Source organism: Brassica oleracea, chromosome C3, assembly GCF_000695525.1.
Source record: "Brassica oleracea var. oleracea cultivar TO1000 chromosome C3, BOL, whole genome shotgun sequence".
NCBI classification, from domain to species: domain Eukaryota; kingdom Viridiplantae; phylum Streptophyta; class Magnoliopsida; order Brassicales; family Brassicaceae; genus Brassica; species Brassica oleracea.
In genome coordinates, this window is record NC_027750.1 from 4,498,977 (window position 1) to 4,519,900 (window position 20,924).

Genomic DNA, 20,924 nt, shown 5'->3' on the forward strand with positions numbered 1-20,924 from the left:
GATTAACAATGTTATATGATGAATCCATATTCTTCAATTACTGGTCCGTGACCCTAATATGCTTACAAGCAAACAAACAAATATTCAATGCTTTTCTGATCCAGAGTTTTAACTTTTAAGAGATCAACCACAAGCAAGGCATAGGGAAAAGATCTAACAAACATAATACCTAATGTCACGATAACAATGTGCAAGAACAGAGAGCACATTACTGCATTCCCTGATCTTACACACAAATATACATCAAGATAAGCCGAGAACAGAACTACAAATGTTGACATTTGAAATTGTTTTTAAAAGACTTTAACACGAGATTCAACTCGCAACCAATTTAAACACAGCCAATATCATGTTTCAGATGTTTGATCAATTATAGCTCAGTCACATCATCAAAGCCACAAACTTCTAGTAAACTCAATAAACCAGCTCAAACCTTTCGACACAAGTACTTAATCTAAGTAATTGACCTAAACATTGATCAAATTATGCAAATTCCAAACATCTCAAGACATTAATTTAAAATGATAAATATTAAAACTTTCTGATACCAAACACTTAAACATAGCAAAACATAATAAGTTCTTAGATATCCAAACAAAACATGAAGTCTGAAAATGAAACCTTGCAACGATCCGAAACCGAAACAAAACAAACCATCTTTTTAACGGTAACTCTTCTGGAAACGGGAACGAGCACCACGCCCACCAAACTTCTTCGGCTCGCACCTCCTCGGATCCGCCACAAGGAGAGTCCTATCGTAACGGATAAGGATATCCTTCACCTCCTTCTTCGACTGCTCGTCCACGTACTTCTGGTAGAAAGCCACGAGAGCCTTGGCGATACTCTGACGGATGGCGTAGACCTGGGAAGTGTGACCACCACCCTTGACACGGATCCTCATGTCGACGCCAGCGAAACGGTGCTTGCCGAGGAGAAGGACTGGCTCGAAGATCTTGAAACGGAGGATCTCTGGGTTGAACAGCTCGATCGGGGAGCCGTTGAGCTTGATCATACCGCAACCAGGCTTGCAGTGGGTTACAGCCACTGCTGTCTTCTTACGCCCGAAGCATTGAACGGATTGCTTAGCCGCTTGAGTCGCCATGGTTAGTTCTCCTGCTCCTTCGCCGCCGCTAAAATGAAAACTAATGCTGAGAGTGGCCCAAGTAACAATAAGCTCATGTTTATATAGTGGCGAATAAACCCCTAGGGCTTCCAGTCCGAAAACGCAGCGTTTAAGTTGACTGATGAATAAATAGATAAATAAATAAATAAATAAAGTCGAAAACGCAGCGTTTAAGTTAACTAATGAAAAAGTCCTAAAACGCTACGTTTTAGACAACTGATGAATAAATCCCGAAACGCTGCGTTTTAAGTTTAAGTCACCATCTTTCTTCACTCCTTTGGCTCATCTCATCGGAGTGAAATTCCTCCGGCGAGAAATGTTTCTCCTCCGTCGTTATACGAAAAGAAGCCTCTTTTCTACCTTCACCACCGATTTCAAAACCTCCGGTGGATTAAATATTCGTCATTTCACAAGTCTCGAGCCACTGCAAACCTCCGATTCAAACCCATCATCAACCAAAGGAGACTACTTCGCGGCGATCAACCACGTCGTCAACCTCGTACGCCGCGAGATCCACCCAGAACGATCCCTGAACCGTCTCCGCCTCCCCGTAACCTCCGAATTCGTGTTCAGAGTCCTCCGCGCCACCTCCCGATCCGCCAACGACTCCCTCCGCTTCTTCAACTGGGCCCGATCAAACCCCAGCTACACCCCGACCTCCATGGAGTACGAGCAGCTCGCAAAGTCCCTAGCTTTACACAAAAAATACGAATCCATGTGGAAGATCCTCAAGCAGATGAAGGATCTCTCCCTAGACATCTCCGGGGAGACTCTCTGCTTTATAATAGAGCAGTACGGTAAGAACGGACACGTGGATCAGGCCGTTGAGCTTTTCAACGGCGTTGGGAAGACTCTCGGGTGTCAGCAAACTGTGGAAGTTTACAACTCTTTGCTCCACGCGCTTTGTGAGGTGAGGATGTTCCACGGAGCTTATGCTTTGATCAGGAGGATGATAAGGAAAGGAATCAAGCCTGATAAGAGAACGTACTCAATCTTGGTTAATGGATGGTGTTCCGCTGGGAAGATGAAGGAGGCTCAGGAGTTTCTTGATGAGATGAGCAGGAAAGGGTTTAACCCGCCGGCGCGTGGCCGTGACTTGCTGATTGAAGGGCTGTTAAACGCTGGTTACTTGGAGTCTGCTAAGGAGATGGTGAACAAGATGACTAAAGGAGGGTTTGTTCCCGATGTTCAGACTTTTAATACTCTTATTGAAGCGATAACTAAGTCAGGGGAAGTTGAGTTCTGCGTTGAGATGTACTACACTGCTTGCAAGTTAGGTCTTAGTGTGGATATTGATACTTACAAGACCCTTATACCTGCGGTTTCGAAGATTGGGAAGATCGACGAGGCGTTTAGGTTGCTGAACAACTGTGTGGAGGATGGGCATAAGCCGTTTCCGAGTTTGTATGCTCCTATAATTAAAGGAATGTGTAGGAACGGGATGTTTGATGATGCGTTTAGTTTCTTTAGTGATATGAAGGTGAAGGCTCATCCGCCTAATAGGCCGGTTTACACGATGTTGATAACGATGTGTGGTCGTGGTGGGAAGTTTGTGGATGCGGCTAATTATTTGGTTGAGATGACGGAGATGGGTTTGGTTCCGATATCGAGGTGTTTTGATATGGTGACTGATGGGTTGAAGAATAGTGGGAAGCATGATTTGGCTATGCGGATAGAGCAGTTGGAACTTCAGCTTAGAGGTGTTTGAAATGCAGTGCTGAGGCTTTAGAATGGCTCTGATATTTGGGATTTTTTGTAGAAACTCAGCTGCTTTGAGGTTGCAGTATCAAGTACTTGGAGCTGAGTGTTGGTTAGATTATACTTGGATTTGGGAGTTGAGTGTAGTTGAGGACTTGAGAAAGAGACGAGAAAGAGAATGCATTTTGATGTACCTTATTTGTTCAATCTTGCTTTATACCAAACTATTGATAGTTGATACCAATCTATTGATGTTCCCATTTCACATCAGATACCATTACAGCCACAAAACTCATATGATAATAGGAGAGCGTTTGCATCCAAGCTACTCACCAAACAGATAGAAGTTGAGAAACCAAGGTCCAAGCTAATCAAACACGGGATCAACCATTATAGCAAAGTGAAAAGCTGTTCTTCATTGATATAAAGGTTCCAATGTGTATTGTGAGCAACACCCAACAACTGTCTACTAAAGCCATTCAAAAGCCGAGAAATAAAGAAAGTAGCAACAAACAAAATATACGAAAGGACACAAAGTGATTAAACTACTCTGTGTTTGACAAAAGGTTTTGGCCTCGGTGGGAAACAAGAACGCATGAAGATGCACCTTCCGCAGGCTTAGAAGTCGGCGTCAAGGAAGTTTTGAGAAAGGGTTACCTATGGCGGAAGAAAAGAAACATGCTTTAGGTTGTATTCTTCAAAAGGATTTACGTGAATTTATGATTGTGATAGATATGAAGCAATATGTTACCTTCTCGCCTAGTTTGAAAGGTGGGAGACCCTTGTAAGGACATGTACCGCAGCGGAAGGCATCACCAAGCCCACACTGAAATCATTGTTTAAGAATTTTTTCAGTCTTGTGGAATCAAAATATCGAACGCACACAGAGAAAGAGATGCGTAAAGAAGCTTACGCTGCCACATGATGACTGTGGATTCTCGATTTGATCCTCAGTGAGGCCCAGCTTCACAGCTTTCTCCTCTGTCTCAGCTCTACCACAGACGCAGTTCTTGCAAGCTTTCTTAGTGGTCTCACAACCACTAGCTGCAAAAAAATGCAAAAGATGTGTTACACATGAGGAATGAACAAGAACAACAAAAGGCCATATGGGATGTGTTTAATTACCAACAGGAAGCTGTGGCTTCTTCAGGTCCTCCTCTGTCAAAAGAGAGTCTTCATCAATAAGATCCAAGTCATCGTCCAGATTAATCTTCGGGAGTGTAGTTTTTGCAGGCTTTTTGAGAGCAAATGATGAACCAATCTTCCAAGTAGGTTTCTTTGCCGTAATCTGCATAGGACGACATGTTTCTCTGTTATATGAATGAGCCGAAGCTAGAGCATATATTGAACTTCCACAGATAACTAGTATGAACCCAAAAAAGCAGTTTGATATTTGGACAAGATGACATGTACAGGTGCTCACTCCAACGGAGAAGGTGAAGTTAGGCAACTTAATTGATTTCAAATCAAGAGACTGTGCCTCCAGAAAACCAGCCAACGCTACTCTCTTTTGAAGGGTCTGCAAGGAATATTCGCCGCAAGATTTAAGTAAAAAGTAAAAACCATGTCAAAGAACCCAGTTATATAAGATTCGATACACATCACAAACCTGTTGCAACTCTACAGTTTCACCCTCCGAACTAGCGCACACATAAACTGAACAACCAGGCTTCAAAACTCTCGAGAACTCACTATATATTTTATCACTTGGAAAATCAGATGTTCTGGAAATGGCTAAAACCACATCCACTGAGGAAGCATCCAAAGGAACCTGACCTGCAAAACAGTAGAAAACATAATCATAAGGCACGAATCTTCCTCTCTACCTACATGTCCAGATGAATCATATGCTAATTACAGCTTAACTAAGAAATTGAACACTATTTTGGAGCCTTAGCTAAATAAGATAACGACCTGAGATTTGTACATATTGTGGATGAATCTTATGCTAATTACAGCTTAACTAAGCAATCAGAAACCTATTTGTGCTAAATAACACAACGAGAAATCAAATGAGGATATGAGATTGTTTTACTTATTGTGGATGCTTGAGTAATGATGATAGGATCACAACGTTCAACGCCTTCCTTTGCGAGCTCCTTCATTATAGTTAGAACAGAGCTAACAGGTAACACCACATCATCCGTCACAGCCAAAACAGTCGTTTGAGTCATTACCGAATCCTACAAAAACAACAAAAGCCCAAATATTCAAACCTCTTAGGTTCAGGAAAAGAGATGAAAATCGAAAAGAACAAAAATCAACAGCTCATGTAGCTAGAAACTCGAAAGCTCAAAACTTTATTACTGGGTTACAATTGAATTAAGATGAGGAGCTAATCACGATCGATTCAGCTAATCCAAGCCCCCAAAGAGAGAAACTTTCGGAGGTTTTAGCACAAACTGCATGCAATCAGAAAAGATTACAGAGAGACAAAAAACCTAAACTCACCATGTTAAGATAGAACCTCGCGAGATGCCCAAAAACCCTAAGAGTCCTCTCTCTCTCTCTTCTGTGAAATAAGAGAAATCAAATTCTTCTTCTTCTCTCTCTCTCCTCTGTTTTTATATACTTTTCTTCTTCGCCGACTCGACTTTCCCTTGGTGGTTCTCTTGCAGTTCTACTATAACGCGGTTTTATCAAACCGGGTTTATGATTTTGTCCGCCTCGGTCCTTGCTAACCGGGTCTAGTTTTTTTTTCTTTGTATTTTTTTTTCAGTTTTTTTTCCTAGTATATGCAAACCAGATCGTAAAAGAAAGTGAGAAAGATCACACTTTGTTACTTGAATAGAAACGAAAACAATATTAACGTATTACTACAAGACGTGTCTTCTTTGTTTATTTATAGTTTTCAAGTATTTTTTTTCTCTACTGTTTAACACATCTTACACAAATCAACAATCGTCATGCCTGCTGCCACAACGCAGTCTTTACTCAGAAACGTTTGTATTCATATAGTATTAGAAAGAGCAAACACATCACATCAGCCAACGGTTCCTTTCTGAGGCAGAGACTCAAAGGCAGACACTGTATTCTCAAACCTGACACGTGGTAACGGTGCGCCGCTCTGTTTAATGGCACAAGCTGTTTTGTCTTCGAGTGGACAACGAGCTTTGAGCATGGAGAAGACATGGTTGTTCAGCCTCCGAGCTTTCTTCATCCCTTCCAACAAACCTTCCCATCCCTTTTTTCACACATCAACAACAAACACAAAAGACATTCAAACAGAGAAGCAAAATGTGGTTGATGAGAGGATGGAGAAGGCAAAACTCTACCTGGAGAACTTGAGGATTCCTATGAGTATGTGAAGCGGATACAGTTTCAACCTCAGAGACATTGAGTACTTGGTACGAGAAATCAAACAACTCAAAGTGAAGTTGCTGTCCGAGCAGGTAAATGATAGTGCAACCACCCCAAGCTATAGAATCTCCGAGGACTTCTTGTTGACCTGATTGTGGAACTGTTATCTCCTCCAGATATCCCTGAGTTCATCGCAAATTATCATAAGAAACTTTGAGAAGATCAAAATTTATGAAGATGATTGACTTACAATCTGAAGACCACCGTAAATGCGGTAAAAGTCCTTTGAAGTTGTGATATCGACGAATCCCGTCTTTGGAGGAGCACTCCATTTACTACAGTATTTGTCAAGCGAAGCGCTTGTGAATGCAAGTGTGTATTCAAGAACGCTTCCACCGTTCATGTTTGCCTTATACAAAAGATCTACACATATAATAAGCATAGTCATAAGAAACGAGTAAACAAAGAAACTGATGATTGATTGAATGAATAGCTATACAAGCTCCTTAATTAACCTGCAGCTTCTGCTTGTTTTGACATGGTGTAGAACGCTGCTGGATTAAGACAACCGGGACTTGACACAACAGCAGAAGTCGCTGACTTTAGGAGATTGACTAGTGGGCTTTCGCCTTCTTGAGCGTTAACTATCTGTCCTTCTGCGCCAGGGATTAATCCCAACCATGGAGCTGTTTGCATGAAACGCTTTGTGTCTACTTCTCTCTGTGTACCAACATAAAACATTTGTTAGACTTTATATCATTTAGACTTGTTAATTTTCTTACAATCCGTCTGACAGGACTGACCAATACGATGTCGAGAAGTCCCATTGTATATATCACACTTCCAATTTCCTTTATTCCACGCAGAACTTCTGTTTTGAGTTCTGCCTTTGTGCCCCAGTTTAGTTGTTCTCTAATAAGCCTCATACAGCCTGTAAATGAAACAACAAAAGAGTCAGACGAACATGAAATATACCTATCAAACAAAAATGAAACACATCAAGAATTAAATTGCATAAGAACCTGCGACACCACCATCGAAAGACAGCAATCCGATAGACTTAGGCAATGCTTCTTGCAATCCAGATATCATTGGCTCTAGTGTTGTTATCTGAAAGTTTTCAAACATAAGCAACTATTATAGCTGGCTACATGTCTAATTAGTACTGCGACAGCAGAAATGTTTTGTGCAATATATACCTTATTTGATATATGATCCAGTAACGCTCTTATAAGCCAGGGCAGTGATCTGGATCCAAGAAGTTTAACTATGGAAAATAAATGTGGTATCCCGAAAAATCCACTGTGCAACCGTGCAAAGCTTTGATGTGCTGCATTTAAGTCCTGCCACACACAAGAAAAAAAGCATGAAACCAAATAACCAATAAAAACACAATACACATGAAATCGAATGCTTAGTGACCACAATATGACACTATAAGACTGTTTCAGAACAAGTTAAAAGTATAAAATGGCTTGAGAGATCGCTCCTTACTTGAGTGCCACAGTAGAAACTAGGCTTAGCAGAAGGCACTGAGGGTTTTTGAGTAGGAGGAACCTTCGAGGAGCGGACAAATCTCTGTGTGGTATTGCAAAGTATGAAGTTTGGTAGGAAGTCACTCTGCATCTCTGACCATATCTAATGCCCAACAAAAAAAAAGCTGAAAAATTGAGACCTAAATTTTATAATTACATAAAGTATTGTATGCTGACCTGTGTAGCAAGTCGGCTGGAAAATGAGACAAGCGAGATGTTTTCTTGCATTTCATTCAGCATGAGGCTGAAAGGATCTATTGTAAGATCTTGTGAAAGCAGTTCATGCGAATGCTTTAGGATATCTATGAGCTTCTCCAGTTCCTGTACTTATGAAATTTGTATATTTTACAAGCAATGGTAATACATACAAAATCAAGAAAAAGAAACTTACCACTACAGCACATAGGTCCTGGGACTCAAAACGATCAAAGAGGAACTCCAGATTCTCTCTAAAAGTTTTATTCATCCTTTGAGCGATCAAACTTCTTAAATTAATTGTTCTACCAAGTATCTGCACCAAAATTAAGAAGATTGTATCACATAATTAGATTCAATGCTTGAAACATAAAAATTAATTCTATGTAATGTCATAACAGTTGAGATAAAGAGCAGCATTATTGTTCACCTTTACTTTTGTCATCTTAAACAACGCAGTAAACCTCACAGGCTGGATGGAGAACTTTTCACCATTGTCCAAGGCAAAGAGAAATGATGGATCAAGAAGCTCACTGTTGATCTCAGCCATTGATGATGAAAGAGTTAAGCTACTCACTAGTTACCAGTGATTGGGATTAATATCTCAAAAAAAAAAAATCAAGTAATTAGGTACCTTGCTGACCAGCTCTTGTAATATGTGAATATAGACTCCGAGAGTCTTGATACAAATATATCAAAACCATGGTCCACCTACATAAAGAAGACATGATAAAATGAAACATTTTTTTTGTTCAAGGAACCTTTTTATTCAAGTAGAAGATCCGGTATTAAACTCTCATTACCTCAGCCTCAATTTCATCGTAGAGGAACCTCTGCCTAAGCACAACCAGAGCTTGTTGAGCTGAGTCATTATAAATGTCAAAAGGCAGCAGAACACTCTCAAGAAGGCCTGAATTTGGGGATTCGAGAATGTGGTCTATCAGCATCCATGGTAGTGAACATTCAATTGGGAACTGCAATAGGGAACATACAACTATTTGTAAGAACAAGTCAGGGATGAAGTGAAAATAAAGAGGCGAAAAAACCTTTTACCTGAATAACACGTGAAGACTCCAGGTAAAATTCTCGAAACCACAGGAACCCAAGATCAGTCAATATTCCAATACTTGCTGCAGCCATCATAGATTGAAATTGAAGTGTCAGCTTAAAAAAAGTTAATAAATCAAGCTGGCTCAATACAGCTAACCAAAAAATTTATTTGAGCATGTGTGGTTTACCTGAGTAATCCAATATGTGGAGAAAAAAGCTGAGCTTGTAAAAGAAAGTCTCAAGTTGCTTTAAGTCATTAACAGGAATCTCGGAGCCATTATTTCCAAAGAACCCTCCTGGCCTCCTCAGATTCCCACCAGAGACAACCTCATATATCAAAAACTGCAAGCAATGCACCTGAAACAACAAAACAGCTCGAAGTTGAAGCAATGGGCCTTACCTTCCGTTTCTGCATCTAAAACAATCATGAAATGGACCCAAACCTGTGCTGCTGTTGGGGCAACTGGCCTCGGATAGAAGAAGTTCGCTTTACTTTCATCACCTCCGTGTTGTGAAGACGGCATCTCATGTTCGGGCCTGGTGTTTGCCATCCAGTCAGCTGAAAGAGTCCGCATATCAGAAAGAATCCTGAATCCAATCACACATATGACACAGTCACACAGTTAACAATATGGAAAGCTTAAACTAAAGGGAATGTGAGTTGAAATGGACAGCGAAAGAATGGTAAAACTTATTTACCTTGAGAGATCTTTCTTCTTTCGGAAGGTGGTACGCAACATCGTGGCTAACGTGTTTTGTACAAAATCTTGAACCTCAGCATGTATTGTCTCCCATAAAGCATCTGCAACTAACGTGTCACAGCGCTGCAGCATCGATCCTACACTCTTTATATAGCCAACAAGTTCTACCAAGGCTCTCCTTTCTTCTGCAGTGTAATTGTACCTCACCACCTATTAAAAAGAATATAAAACTTGTTACCATATAAGAGAAAGTATCCAAATATTTCACAAGTATTACCTTCTCGTAATCAGAATATGATCCGGAGGCTTCTTGCGTCTCAGCTGCATCCCTACACGGGCGAGAGAATTTCCAAGCAGATTGCTCCCAGATGCGTGCAGTCCATCTGCTTAGCAGCTGGAAACCTTCAACAACCATATCATACATGTTTCCTTTCACCTCTCTGCACCATTCAGTGTATGCTCCATCATTTGACTTCAACAGCAATAACTGCATGAAAGCAAAGTGAGAATGACATCCTAGAGACTTAAGATAAGAGCAAGAAAATCGTAATTAAAAAATAATAGACTAAGCACCTGATTCATGGATGAAGCAAATCGGATTGTGAAATCGTCGTGCTCAGCACGGAGAGCTCCAATGTGGTTAACTATCAAATAATGCCTCTGATATGTAAAATATGTTAAGGCTTTCAGAGCATGTGTTCAGTTTCCAATAATGCAGATAATAGTTAATGAGGCACGTAACAGTAAGATAATATGAAAGGATATTCTAGCGCTTCACGTGGAGGGAGCTCATGAGGTGCTGGAAGAGTCAGAAGGCGAGTCTGTGATGAAAACTTTTGAAAGTATACTGACAGTTCTTTCAAAATTGCAGCAGGAGAAAGATGGAGATCTGGAAACGCAGGAATGACAGGATCATTCTGTTAACAAAACACAACAGAGATGTTAGTTAGCAAGTCGGAGGCTTTCAAGGCATATTAGTTGTTAAACTTAAATAGGTATAAGATATACTTCAATACCTTGAAAATGTTGATCATTCTGTTGAGTTTTACCCGCTTGTATAAAGCCTCGGTATCTTTCTCCGATGGCGTTGCTAACACAACAAGAACGGGCAAGACTCGGAGAAGAATATACCTCTCGGGGAAAAGAAGGGCGAAATCCAACTCCAGCGACTCAACAATGAAGACTATGAGTACTTGGAGAATGTCTTCCACACTAAATTTGCCTTAAGGAATCCAAAAGGTTGCAATATAGATATACGGCATAATTGTAAGAAACATATACTGGTGACTGTGATGATAAATATCTAGAAGAAAGGATACTTGTTCACGCGGAACATCTCAACATGCAAGTTGAGTAAAATAGCCCATCTTGTGCTCAGGAAAATCTGCAAACATAAGAACTCACATTTTCATTCATGACAATTCACAGGGGAAGGCAATAAGAAATGATTGCATAAACAAGCCATGCCAGCACCTGTAAGTCATCTAACTCTTCTCTCATTGTATCCGTATCTTGCCACTGTGCACTGACTTGAGTGAATGTTCTGAAAAGGGTGAAACTATAATAAGAAAAGAAGCAACAGAAAAGCATCTAGGAAACTACTTCAACTCTAAAAAAAAAGTGTTAGTAGCCAATATAGAAGTGTCTTATTTGCACAGAGAATGTAAAGACCAGATAAAAATAATGTTTTTTACCTTTTATACCAAGAGAAATCATTAGGAATGCTAGCTTTAGCATTTTTAAGATGATCAAGCTGAACCAAGACATCAAGCAACTTTAGCATTGACCTATATTAAGTAAAATCAATGTTAAGTTATATACAAAAGGAGTGTGTAAATGTCTGAGGATGTATACAGTAGGCAAAAGAGAAGTAATAACCCACCACAGATGTGTGACTGTGGGACCATTGATTCGCCGTTCAGGTCTGGAAAACCTCTGCATGTCAGCAGCTAGCTGCAGACACATAGAGTATATATATACACATTAATTCTGATACAGGAATTTCTGTGAAAAGATTTGGACGAGGAAGGAGATACACCGCACTTTAGCTGAAGCTGAGGATTGCCATCTCTGAATTTCTCGTAAACGGCTCATTTCTAGGTCCAAAACTTGATATGTTTCTAGATACAAATCTGCCTGGCTATGCTTCATAGATTCTGGAAGCTGCAAGTATATCATTAATGAAAGAATTAACTCGTAGCATGATTCATAACGTTACTTTCTATTAAAATAAAAATGTCTAAAAGTAGATAAGCAGAGGGGGTAGAGTAACAGAAATCACAAGGGCGGACCTGAGGCAATGCTTTGACGCAGCTTCTATATGTATATAGAATTGACGCCATCTCTCTTCCTTCTTGTATAAGCGTGTTCTGCAACCAGTTGATCAAACAATTACTTGAAATATCAAATAATTGAAGCTTTCATGTCATGATTCATAGAAAAAGAAGGATACAGCTATCAAATCTTAATTTGAACAGCTTCATAAAAGGAAGGTAAAGGAAGAAGAGTCCTAAATACCAGCTGGTTAAGAGCTTTTGTGTCTTCTGAAAGAGATAACCGGTACGCTGCAACATCACTATACTCTGCAAAACCAACAATTCTCAAACTCAGTTGTCTTTATGCTAAAAAATAGTGATGAAGACTAAAAAAGGAAAGATAGGTAAAGAAACAAACCGATGGGACTATCAGTTGCAGCTCTTTCAGCTGAAACCATCACAGCTGGTCCTTGCACTTCTGGTTGCTCATCCTATCACATTGTCCCAACAAAATTCAGAATGCGTCAAGAAAATTTTCTACACTGACTCCAAATTGTCAAGAAGATGATGACTTTTATATTCAGCATTTCGTTAAAACCAATTTTAGAGAGTGTTGAGACTTATCGAAGATCCGCGAATAGATCACAACAAGTCATCTCCTTTTCTAGTCAAACTTTTGAAATTGAACTCCAGAAAGAAACATTACAGTCATCTATTGATCTAAAGAAGCACAGTTTCTAAATTTAACAACAAAGAAAAGGTGAAATCGAAGGATACCTCTAATGAGAAAGTAGAAAGAGCTGCGATTGCTTCCTCCACAGGAACCGCCATTGTCGTCACCTACACAAATTTAGAAAGCAATCAGCAGCTGTAAGCCAACATCGGCGAGACTAAAGGAGAAAGCTTTCTGAACTTTGCGTTTTCTCACCTAACAACAATGGAGATGAGAGCTGCAACTACTTCTTCAATCCGATCGATTCGGCTTTTTACGGATCGAGAAAATTCTTACTTCGTCCGAATTAAAGATTTCACCTTTAAGCTTTGAAGCTCTCTTTTCTTTCTTTTTTTTTAACTAAACAAATGAAGAAGAACTCTTGACGCTGAAATCGCGACTAGTGTTCGTCATGTCACCCTTTGAGAAGAAGAAAACGTTATATTTAATTAATACTCTAATTATACAGAGATGATATCTAATTATACCATTTTTATTCTAAATCTTTGTTTTAGTTAGGTAATACTACTGTATACAAAAAGAGTGTTATTTTTCTCGAGAACTTGGTTACATATCAAAGCTTTAAGACGAAGCATTTACATTTTGTGTCTTTACTATGAAGCAAACTTGATGACAACATTACAGATTCCATTAGCCTTAAGCTTTTCATATACTGGAAAAAACATAAAACATCTTTATCAAACACACAGGGAAAAAAAAATAAAATAGAAATACAATTTTATATATTGGACACAAGATAAGCCAAGCTTTCATGATCCAAAATGTAACTAGATTGTTTGGCTGATCTCCAAACGGGATCAGAATTAGCAAAAGTGCTCGTACGAGCTAAGCTGCGTTGGTACCATAAGGAATGTGCTGGCCAGTCTCTTAATCAGACATTACAGTCTTAACCCAAAATCTTTTGTCAACATACATATATATATATATTAAGAGATCTAAAATACTAGAGCTGTCTTCGATTGGATACAAAAGAACTCAGGGGAAATACAATTAAATAAGGGAGACCGAAGATTGTTGAGAAAGGAAAAAGAAGAAGAAGAGAGTCAATTATTCATTCATTCCAATGTTTTCAAGAGCCTGAAGAGAGACCAGCTGCTTCTCGAACCCGTGAAAATGTCTATGCAGAAAGCTTGAACCTTAGATCCTTCACTGCAACATTTCATCAAAACTTAAATTTACACATTTCACATGTATTCCTATTCCTAGTGTGAATGTGTCTGTTTATCATTCTCCGTCTTACTGGCAAAGCAAAACACCAAATTTGATAGTAATAAGTAAAAAAAAAAGATGAGAAAAGAATACATACGGAGCAGGAAGTGAAGGAGGTCTTGTATGGATTCATTAGATGACTATTGAGAAAAAGAGCGAAGACGGTTTATTGGCTACTACTAATAAATTTCAGTACATGCCAAATTACAGGAGTGATGTAAGATCAAATACTCTGTTTTGGTTTTTCAATACTCTGATTAATTCAACTGAAAACAAATGTCAATATATAGCCTTACATCAAAGTCAAAATCCTGCTAATACTAAGAATTACTAAGCCAACTAAAGACCACTAAGACAACTACTTTGACCGAGTTACTCGGTCTTAATTCAAAGCAATGACTAACAAACTTAAGACCGAGACAAATACTCCGATCACTCCAATGACTTCTTTGTATATGTGACTTTATTATATCCAGATACATGTTTGTATATCTGAACTTGAAACCCTATCTCATGGCTTCTTCTTCTTCTTCTTCTTCTCCCTCGCCTTGCACACTGAGTTACCACGCCTTCACGAGCTTCCACGGACCTGACGTCGGTAAAACCTTTATCAGTCATCTACACAAACAGTTTACCAGCAATAGGATTACGATGTTCGATGATGAAGGAATCGAGAGAGGACACACCATCGACCCTGCTCTCACACAAGTGATTAGAGAATCAACGATCTCTATCGTGGTGCTCACCAAGAACTATGCTTCTTCCAGCTGGTGTTTGGATGGCCTTTTGGAGATTTTAAAATGCCGGCAAGCTGGTAAACTAATAGTGATGCCAGTCTTCTACGGAGTGCGACCAAATGATGTGCAGAGACAGACCGGAGATTTCGGGAAAGGTTTCGAGAAAACTTGTCGTGGTAAAACAATCAAGGACAAGGGAAGATGGATTCAAGCTTTGAACAAAGTGTGCAGTTTGAAGGGGTTTATCTTCAGTCCCAGGTTTGTTCTTTTTTGTTTTTTTTTTTCAATTAATCATTTCTTAAAATCCAGATTTGGGAAAATTTGCAACAACCCGTCCGCTCATTCGGAATCCGGTTAACAGTTCTGCAAGACACCGACTCCAATCCTTCACTTATAAGTTCTCACTGACTCAATAACTAGATTGTTGATAAACCCAAGACATCACCCTTTAACAACACTCTCATAGGATAACCTGCATATCAATTGGTGACAACTCGTCCCAAGCTTATCAGTAACCTTTAAATAGAGGGAGTCAGTGAATGAAGGGTTAGGATTGGTGTCGTACAGAACTGTGACCGGGTTCCTGAGTGACCGGGACGGTTGTCACAAAATCATTTATCTCTCTCTTTTTTAGGGACGACGAATCAGAGCTATTTGAAAAGATTGGTAGAGAAGTGACAGGAATCTTACAGAGGATTGAATATCTTATTGCTAGAGAAGACACGCTAAATCCTACAACTTCGACCAACAAAAGCCGGTGTTCCATTGATTTGGTCTTCCTCGTAGTCATCATCAATTTGCTCCTGGAGATTACATCAGCGGTTGCAGACCAGCTCTCTTCATCAACTCGCAAGCCTTATTTCGCAAGAATCTCTTTGGTTATGTCAATTCTCTCTCTTATCCTCACCATCATTGACTTCACTGACAAAATCAGAGTCCATAAAGTTCATTTCCGATGCAAGTTGCCTATTCCTTGGTTCTACTATCCAGCACGTGACTACAGTACAAGATTTGGTAGTTCCACAGATAATATCTTATTATTCTGTGTTGCTGGTCAGTTAATAGTCTCCACGATCAATTTCAGCTTCACTGAAAGAGGACGAGACGGTCCCATTAAAGTATCAGTGTGGCCTCTCGTATTTGCTATTGGTATAGTTGTCTCCAAGTTCACGGAGAAGCCACCCATTTCGAAGAATAATTAACTCTCTATCGAAAATATGTATTGATTGCTTTTTAAAATCGTAAAGAATAAAGACAAAAGTGTTTTTTAAAGGTTACTAAAAGAGGGAATTGATGCAAAGGTCGACAGAACAAGCATCCCTCCTCTGTTTCTCTGCACAACTCTACAAGTCATTCCAACTAATTCGAACTTTAACGCCTCTTAAAATAGTCTATAGATTGGAGGGATTGCACACGGCTGCCAAATTTTCCTATGTATTTCTATGAACAACAACATTCGATTATAGCAGTAAAAGAAGTGCTTACGTCAATTACGCTTTGGTCACATCTTCTGCATCTCGAGATAAGTGGCAAGGGTGAAACTATAATAAGAAAAGAGGCAACAGAAAAGCATCTAGGAAACTACTTCAACGCTTAAAAGAGTGTTAGATATATGTATATAGTAATCTACCGACATTCAAGTGTCCTATTAGCACCGAGAATGTAAAGACCAGATAAAATAATGTTTTTTTTTACCTTTTATACCAAGAGAAATAATTAGGAATGCTAGCTTTAGCATTTTTAAGATGATCAAGCTGAACCAAGATATCAAGCAACTTCAGCATTGACCTATAGTAAGTATAATCAATGTTAAATTATATACACAAGGAGTGTGTAAGTGTCTGAAGATGTATACAGAAGGCAAAAGAGAAGTGATAACCCACCAAAGATGTGTGACTGTGGGGCCATTGATTCGCCGTTCAGGTCTAGAAGACCTCTGCATATCAGCAGCTAGCTGCAGAGACTTGCACTATATAAGCACATTATATCTCTAATACAGGAATTTTAATAAAAAAGAGACGGAAGAGGAAGGAATAACAACGCACTTTAGCTGAAGCCAACGATTGCCATCTCTGAATTTTGCGTAAACGGCTCATTTATAAGTCCAAAACTTCATAGATTCGGGAAGCTGCAAGTATATCATTAACGAAGAATTAACTCATAGTATGATTCTCAAAGTCATTTTCTATAAAATTCACAAGGACGGACCTGAGGGAGTGATTTAACGCAGCTTCTATATGTATAGAGAATTGACGCCATCTCTTTTCCTTCTTGTATAAGCGTGTTCTGCATAGAGTTGATCAAACAATTACTCGGAATATCAAAATATAATCAGATTGCAATGATTGCACAACATAACTCATACACAACACTAAATCATTCATTAGTTAATTACCGATTCCGTTAGCCTCGAGCTTTTCTTATGTTGGAAAAACATAAAATGCAGCTTTATCAAACTCTCAGGAGGAAAAGAAACAGAAATACAATTTCATATATTGGGCACAAGATAAGTCATGCTTTCATGAACAAAATGTAATCAGATTGTTTGGTTTATCTCCAATCGGGACTTGGTTTCATCGAGTTTTAGCAAAAGTGCTCGTAGCACCTGCGTTTGATACCATAAGGAGAATGTGAATGCCAGTCTCCTAAGACATTACAGTCTAACCCAAAATCTTTTGTCAACATACATATATAAATTAAGGAATCTAAAAATACTAGAGCTGTCTTTGATTGGATACAAAAGAACTCAGGGAAAATAGAATGAAAAAGGAGACGAAGATTGTTGAGAAAGGAAAAAAGAAGAAAAGAGAGTCAATTATTCATTCCAATGTTTTCAAGAGCCTGAAGAGACCAGCTGCTTCTCGAACCCGCGAAAAGTCAATGCAGAAAGCTTGAACCTCTATGAATAGATCCTTCACTGTTACCATTTACCAAAACAAAACATTTCATCAGAACTTAAATTACACATTTCATATATCACATTTGACATTTCTAAAACATAATCATAGACTATATGGTATTCATCTTGCGAATGTGACTGTTTATCTTTCTTTGTCTTGTTGGCAAAGCAAAACACCAAATTTGATAGCAATCAGTTAAAAAAAGTAGAAAAAAGATGAGAACAGTTGAAGAGAATACATACCGTCGATGATCTTGTTACGAATTAAACTCTGCAAGAAGACGCAAACAAGCCTTACAAGCCTATTCTGCATGTATTTGTCTTGCTGCTACACATCGAGCAAAAACAATTTGTCACTATACCCATTAACGAAACAACCAAATACAAGGAATTTCCAAATCCTAAACCAACAAATCCGATAATATATACAGATAGGCACATAATAACAGAGCACGAGCAGAAGTATTTGAAACATAACTACACAATGATGTTAATAGCTGCATAGAAAGCTTTGTTTTAATACCTTGGCGTTCTCACAAGACGATATGCAATTAGTGATGAACATGCGTATAAATTCCTTGGGAAGCTCAACTGCAGTTGTGAGCCTGTTTACAACTTCCATCGAGTGCAGGCTCATCTCCATACTTACAAGAGCTGTGAAATAGCTGCACCGAGCATTCTCAGATTCCTACTTACAAAATTGTTCTAAGAATGTAAATAGCGGAACTGATAAGATGAGATGACTTACTCAACAATCTCAGGAGAGTTAATCAACTTGGTGAGAATCTCAACTGCTATTTGAGGATTGTGCTCTACTAATTGCTGAGAGTAAGAAACTAGATCAACCGAAGAGACGATACGAGAGAATGATAACACAACTGCCAGATAACGAAATCACATACCGGCAGCTTCCGTGGAGTTATTCCACAGTGATAGACAAGTTTTGGGTCATTTGCTAATGCCGTAGTGATGTCCTGGCCAACAAATGAATAAAACTTGTTGTTTAATTCACATCAAGATCCAGAGTTTGAAATTTGATACAGCTATATAGGCAATTATATTATCACTATTTTATCTATTAAATGGTTATTTTCCATAAACTCTCTCAATACAATCAGTTCACTCTTAATACCCTACTGGGAGATGGAAATTCTTTTATTCAACAAGAAAGGGATAAAGTGATAGCACAACTTCTCTCTCAAAACTACAATGGCTATTAACAACCTTTAAAAATTGTGCATGTGTAGTAACTTTTCCAATGTTATGTTTAACTCACTTATCAGCGTTAAAGCAAAATAAGCACTAATGTTATACTTAGAGCAAACCACTACTTGTATGACTCTACGCACATATCAAGAATAAAGAGTAGTACATACCTCTTGCTCTGTAGGTGAAAGTGTCACCTTTAAACCCTTAATAAGCAAGTCTCTAACTGTTGCGCCTCTGCTAGTGTCAGCACACATTTTATCATCCCAGACAAGCTCATGCTTGTTATCAGGATCAATCCAAAGCAACTGTAAGAAGGTGAACCACTAAGGTCAGCTGTATGATTTTCTAAAAAAGTTTTAAAATATTAGCCTTACCTCGCTCTGATGAACTGGGTACCTCGGAGGACAAGGACGGATCCACCTAGGAGCTAATCCCCCCATAGTCAAACTTCCCAATATTCCAGATACGGCTTCGTTTCTATCACCTGATCCAATTTTAGAAATCCCTCCAGGTTGGACTTGGACATCAAACCTATAAGATTATTTGACATAAATATCATCCATAAAAACTGGCACGTGATGATATAACACGCAAAACTGGAAGCTTGGGAGAAATAGACCGGGGTAAAATCTGTAAAGCAGTTAGAAAAGAATCGGAATCCCATAAACTAATAGGTTACGTACTCTGGAGAGTTAGGATCGCACCCACGAGGAACATCAGGATCATGCAATAGCTTTTTGAGAGCATAGTCTGCAAACATGTGACTAGATGGTCCATCAGCTTTGTTGCCATACTCTCGTTGCAGCTCTCCTAGCTCGGGAAATTCCTGACAGAACATCAACATACTAAATCACTAACCAGAAAAGTTTCTCCAAATGTTCTCCAAGTAGTGTTAGGCATGATACAGGAACAGTTACGATGAAGATAAGATGAAACAGAGATGTAACTAGAATAAAAGATGTCTATGCCTCATCCGCTCTTACATTAGTTGAAGGATCAAACGTTTTGATATAATCAGCAGCTGACAGTTTGAGAATCTGCAAGAGAGCACGAAAACGTAATCAGAATCCACAGATCGCGGGGAATTAAAAAAAAAAATACACATCAGAACTTTTGGGAGAGAATGAGAAAAGTGATCTCATAACACCTTTAATAAATCAATTGTTCTAATTAATCAGTGCTTATATAATGAATGTTTAGAGAGATTCTCAACAAAATGTTTTTTCTTTGAAAACATGGACATTGTTTGTCCACAGGACAGTTATAAAACACGAATTCATTGAATACATAACATGCTTAACAAAAGCAAGAGTACACATTTTGAGTTTACATGAAGAAAAAAAAAAGCAGGCAAAGAGCTCAAAGGAAACAGCTATATCATATACCTCTTTAGCATTGTTGTAGCTATTCCACTGAAACAGGTGGAGAAGGAAAGCTCTCTCATACTTCTCCGCTTGCTCATTACAAGCAGCCTACAAAAACGCAATAGACATCGTTATTCTTTCACACGAAAAGACATGTGTATGCATAAATCAAATATATATATATATATATATATATATAGATATAAGACGCACGATGAAAAGGCTGCTTACATTTATCATTTCCGATATAAACGGGTTTAAAGATGGTTTATGGGAAGAGTAACACTGGTGCATGATAGCAAATGCAATTAGACGATCAGTACTCCTCAGTATCATCGGATCCTGCAAAAAAGTTTAACCAAATCCCAATTTCGATAACCGAAAGTAACCAATGAGTGGGCCCTAGCAAACTGAACATAAATATAAAGATAATTCGAACACTCGGTAAAACCCTAGATTCAAAAATCAAATCCTTCGCATCCGCCCACCAGAGCTCGCTACTGTCACGAAATCGAGAACAGAGCTCGGTAACGGGAGGGGGACGAGAGCACGTGCCTGTAAGAGGATGGAAAGAGAGGAGCAGACTGGGAAGTAGCGAGAGCGGGTGAACTTGGAGTTGAATTCGGAGAGAACGTCTTGGATCGGGCGGAGATCCGACTGGAGCAGCGTCCAAACAACCGCCGTCTCTTCCATCTTCATAATCGTCATCGTTCGTTGATCGAGAGACCTTTAGATTCTCCCAATTCAATCTGTGTGGATGATTTTTGTTTTCAAAGGGACTTGGTCTTTCTTTCTATATGAGTGGAACTGACCTTATACTTCTTCTTGGCTTGGAAGGTTTGCGGTCAACAGTCTTTTTAGAGAGTCTTTTGAGGCTATTGTTGTAATTTTGGCTTCCTGATAGTTTCCTTACCTT

General features: G+C 39.0%; 6 protein-coding genes and 1 long non-coding RNA gene across 10 annotated transcripts; 2 read left to right on the forward strand and 5 right to left on the reverse strand.

The window, feature by feature from the left end:
• Nucleotides 1–501: 501 nt before the first annotated feature.
• Nucleotides 502–1,168, reverse strand: LOC106334491 (40S ribosomal protein S16-3). Its single transcript, XM_013772779.1, has one exon. The coding sequence runs from the start codon at nucleotides 1,100–1,102 to the stop codon at nucleotides 662–664; it is 441 nt and encodes a 146-aa protein (XP_013628233.1). The 5' UTR covers nucleotides 1,103–1,168; the 3' UTR covers nucleotides 502–661.
• Nucleotides 1,169–1,388: 220 nt separating this feature from the next.
• Nucleotides 1,389–3,315, forward strand: LOC106334489 (pentatricopeptide repeat-containing protein At5g18390, mitochondrial). The gene has a single exon (XM_013772777.1). The coding sequence runs from the start codon at nucleotides 1,440–1,442 to the stop codon at nucleotides 2,829–2,831; it is 1,392 nt and encodes a 463-aa protein (XP_013628231.1). The 5' UTR covers nucleotides 1,389–1,439; the 3' UTR covers nucleotides 2,832–3,315.
• Nucleotides 3,221–5,405, reverse strand: LOC106334490 (anamorsin homolog). Its single transcript, XM_013772778.1, has 8 exons — nucleotides 5,273–5,405; nucleotides 4,857–5,004; nucleotides 4,431–4,597; nucleotides 4,245–4,340; nucleotides 3,947–4,109; nucleotides 3,735–3,865; nucleotides 3,573–3,647; nucleotides 3,221–3,478 (listed from the first exon to the last, which is right to left on the reverse strand). Exons 1-8 carry the CDS (start codon nucleotides 5,273–5,275, stop codon nucleotides 3,440–3,442), a joined length of 822 nt encoding a protein of 273 aa, XP_013628232.1. The 5' UTR covers nucleotides 5,276–5,405; the 3' UTR covers nucleotides 3,221–3,439.
• A 229-nt stretch (nucleotides 5,406–5,634) lies between these two features.
• LOC106334488 (protein PIR) lies at nucleotides 5,635–13,018 on the reverse strand. The gene is made up of 31 exons (XM_013772776.1): nucleotides 12,786–13,018; nucleotides 12,635–12,697; nucleotides 12,276–12,348; nucleotides 12,120–12,184; nucleotides 11,894–11,971; nucleotides 11,646–11,765; nucleotides 11,485–11,555; nucleotides 11,297–11,389; nucleotides 11,076–11,145; nucleotides 10,922–10,986; nucleotides 10,619–10,814; nucleotides 10,368–10,519; nucleotides 10,176–10,269; nucleotides 9,880–10,089; nucleotides 9,601–9,812; nucleotides 9,345–9,489; nucleotides 9,090–9,258; nucleotides 8,905–8,981; nucleotides 8,655–8,825; nucleotides 8,486–8,562; nucleotides 8,282–8,384; nucleotides 8,048–8,167; nucleotides 7,834–7,977; nucleotides 7,616–7,759; nucleotides 7,321–7,464; nucleotides 7,144–7,231; nucleotides 6,925–7,052; nucleotides 6,637–6,841; nucleotides 6,372–6,544; nucleotides 6,097–6,303; nucleotides 5,635–6,005 (listed from the first exon to the last, which is right to left on the reverse strand). Exons 2-31 carry the CDS (start codon nucleotides 12,686–12,688, stop codon nucleotides 5,805–5,807), a joined length of 3,849 nt encoding a protein of 1,282 aa, XP_013628230.1. The 5' UTR covers nucleotides 12,689–12,697; nucleotides 12,786–13,018; the 3' UTR covers nucleotides 5,635–5,804.
• A 1,294-nt stretch (nucleotides 13,019–14,312) lies between these two features.
• LOC106329709 (disease resistance protein RPS6-like) lies at nucleotides 14,313–15,738 on the forward strand. The gene is made up of 2 exons (XM_013768369.1): nucleotides 14,313–14,794; nucleotides 15,171–15,738. The coding sequence occupies exons 1-2, from the start codon at nucleotides 14,313–14,315 to the stop codon at nucleotides 15,736–15,738; spliced, it is 1,050 nt and encodes a 349-aa protein (XP_013623823.1).
• A 493-nt stretch (nucleotides 15,739–16,231) lies between these two features.
• On the reverse strand, nucleotides 16,232–16,618 carry LOC106334353. The gene is made up of 3 exons (XR_001268590.1): nucleotides 16,582–16,618; nucleotides 16,420–16,490; nucleotides 16,232–16,324 (listed from the first exon to the last, which is right to left on the reverse strand). It is a non-coding gene; the product is annotated as an uncharacterized LOC106334353 (long non-coding RNA).
• A 544-nt stretch (nucleotides 16,619–17,162) lies between these two features.
• LOC106328777 (CCR4-NOT transcription complex subunit 11) lies at nucleotides 17,163–20,798 on the reverse strand. 4 transcript variants are annotated; one of them, XM_013767286.1, is made up of 12 exons: nucleotides 20,564–20,798; nucleotides 20,240–20,350; nucleotides 20,030–20,116; nucleotides 19,628–19,681; nucleotides 19,328–19,470; nucleotides 19,019–19,175; nucleotides 18,812–18,949; nucleotides 18,338–18,409; nucleotides 18,184–18,257; nucleotides 17,959–18,100; nucleotides 17,679–17,763; nucleotides 17,163–17,453 (listed from the first exon to the last, which is right to left on the reverse strand). In XM_013767286.1, the coding sequence occupies exons 1-12, from the start codon at nucleotides 20,714–20,716 to the stop codon at nucleotides 17,356–17,358; spliced, it is 1,314 nt and encodes a 437-aa protein (XP_013622740.1). In that variant the 5' UTR covers nucleotides 20,717–20,798; the 3' UTR covers nucleotides 17,163–17,355. The 4 variants fall into 4 exon arrangements, 2 of the variants coding, with proteins under 2 accessions (XP_013622740.1, XP_013622741.1); XM_013767287.1 differs by having other exon boundaries at nucleotides 17,679–17,760; nucleotides 20,564–20,797; XR_001267630.1 differs by having other exon boundaries at nucleotides 17,292–17,453; nucleotides 17,679–17,760; nucleotides 17,959–18,089; nucleotides 20,564–20,796.
• Nucleotides 20,799–20,924: the final 126 nt, after the last annotated feature.

Bases quoted from the DNA above. Each gene is read 5' to 3' on its own strand.
- LOC106334491 (XM_013772779.1), bottom strand. From the start codon at position 1,102: ATGGCGACTCAAGCGGCTAAGCAATCCGTTCAATGCTTCGGGCGTAAG.
- LOC106334489 (XM_013772777.1), top strand. From the start codon at position 1,440: ATGTTTCTCCTCCGTCGTTATACGAAAAGAAGCCTCTTTTCTACCTTC.
- LOC106334490 (XM_013772778.1), bottom strand. The intron at 4,341-4,430 runs GTTTGTGATGTG...TATTCCTTGCAG, and splicing joins AAACTGTAGAGTTGCAACAG to ACCCTTCAAAAGAGAGTAGC. The intron at 3,866-3,946 runs GTAATTAAACAC...ATTTTTTTGCAG, and splicing joins GAAGCCACAGCTTCCTGTTG to CTAGTGGTTGTGAGACCACT.
- LOC106334488 (XM_013772776.1), bottom strand. From the start codon at position 12,688: ATGGCGGTTCCTGTGGAGGAAGCAATCGCAGCTCTTTCTACTTTCTCA. The intron at 11,146-11,296 runs GTAAAAAACATT...CACCCTTTTCAG, and splicing joins GATTTCTCTTGGTATAAAAG to AACATTCACTCAAGTCAGTG. The intron at 9,813-9,879 runs GTAATACTTGTG...TCTTTTTAATAG, and splicing joins CATATTCTGATTACGAGAAG to GTGGTGAGGTACAATTACAC.
- LOC106329709 (XM_013768369.1), top strand. From the start codon at position 14,313: ATGGCTTCTTCTTCTTCTTCTTCTTCTCCCTCGCCTTGCACACTGAGT. The intron at 14,795-15,170 runs GTTTGTTCTTTT...TCTCTTTTTTAG, and splicing joins GGGTTTATCTTCAGTCCCAG to GGACGACGAATCAGAGCTAT.
- LOC106328777 (XM_013767286.1), bottom strand. From the start codon at position 20,716: ATGACGATTATGAAGATGGAAGAGACGGCGGTTGTTTGGACGCTGCTC. The intron at 20,117-20,239 runs GTAAGCAGCCTT...GCGTTTTTGTAG, and splicing joins TTATATCGGAAATGATAAAT to GCTGCTTGTAATGAGCAAGC. The intron at 19,471-19,627 runs GTAAGAGCGGAT...ATGTTCTGTCAG, and splicing joins CGTTTGATCCTTCAACTAAT to GAATTTCCCGAGCTAGGAGA.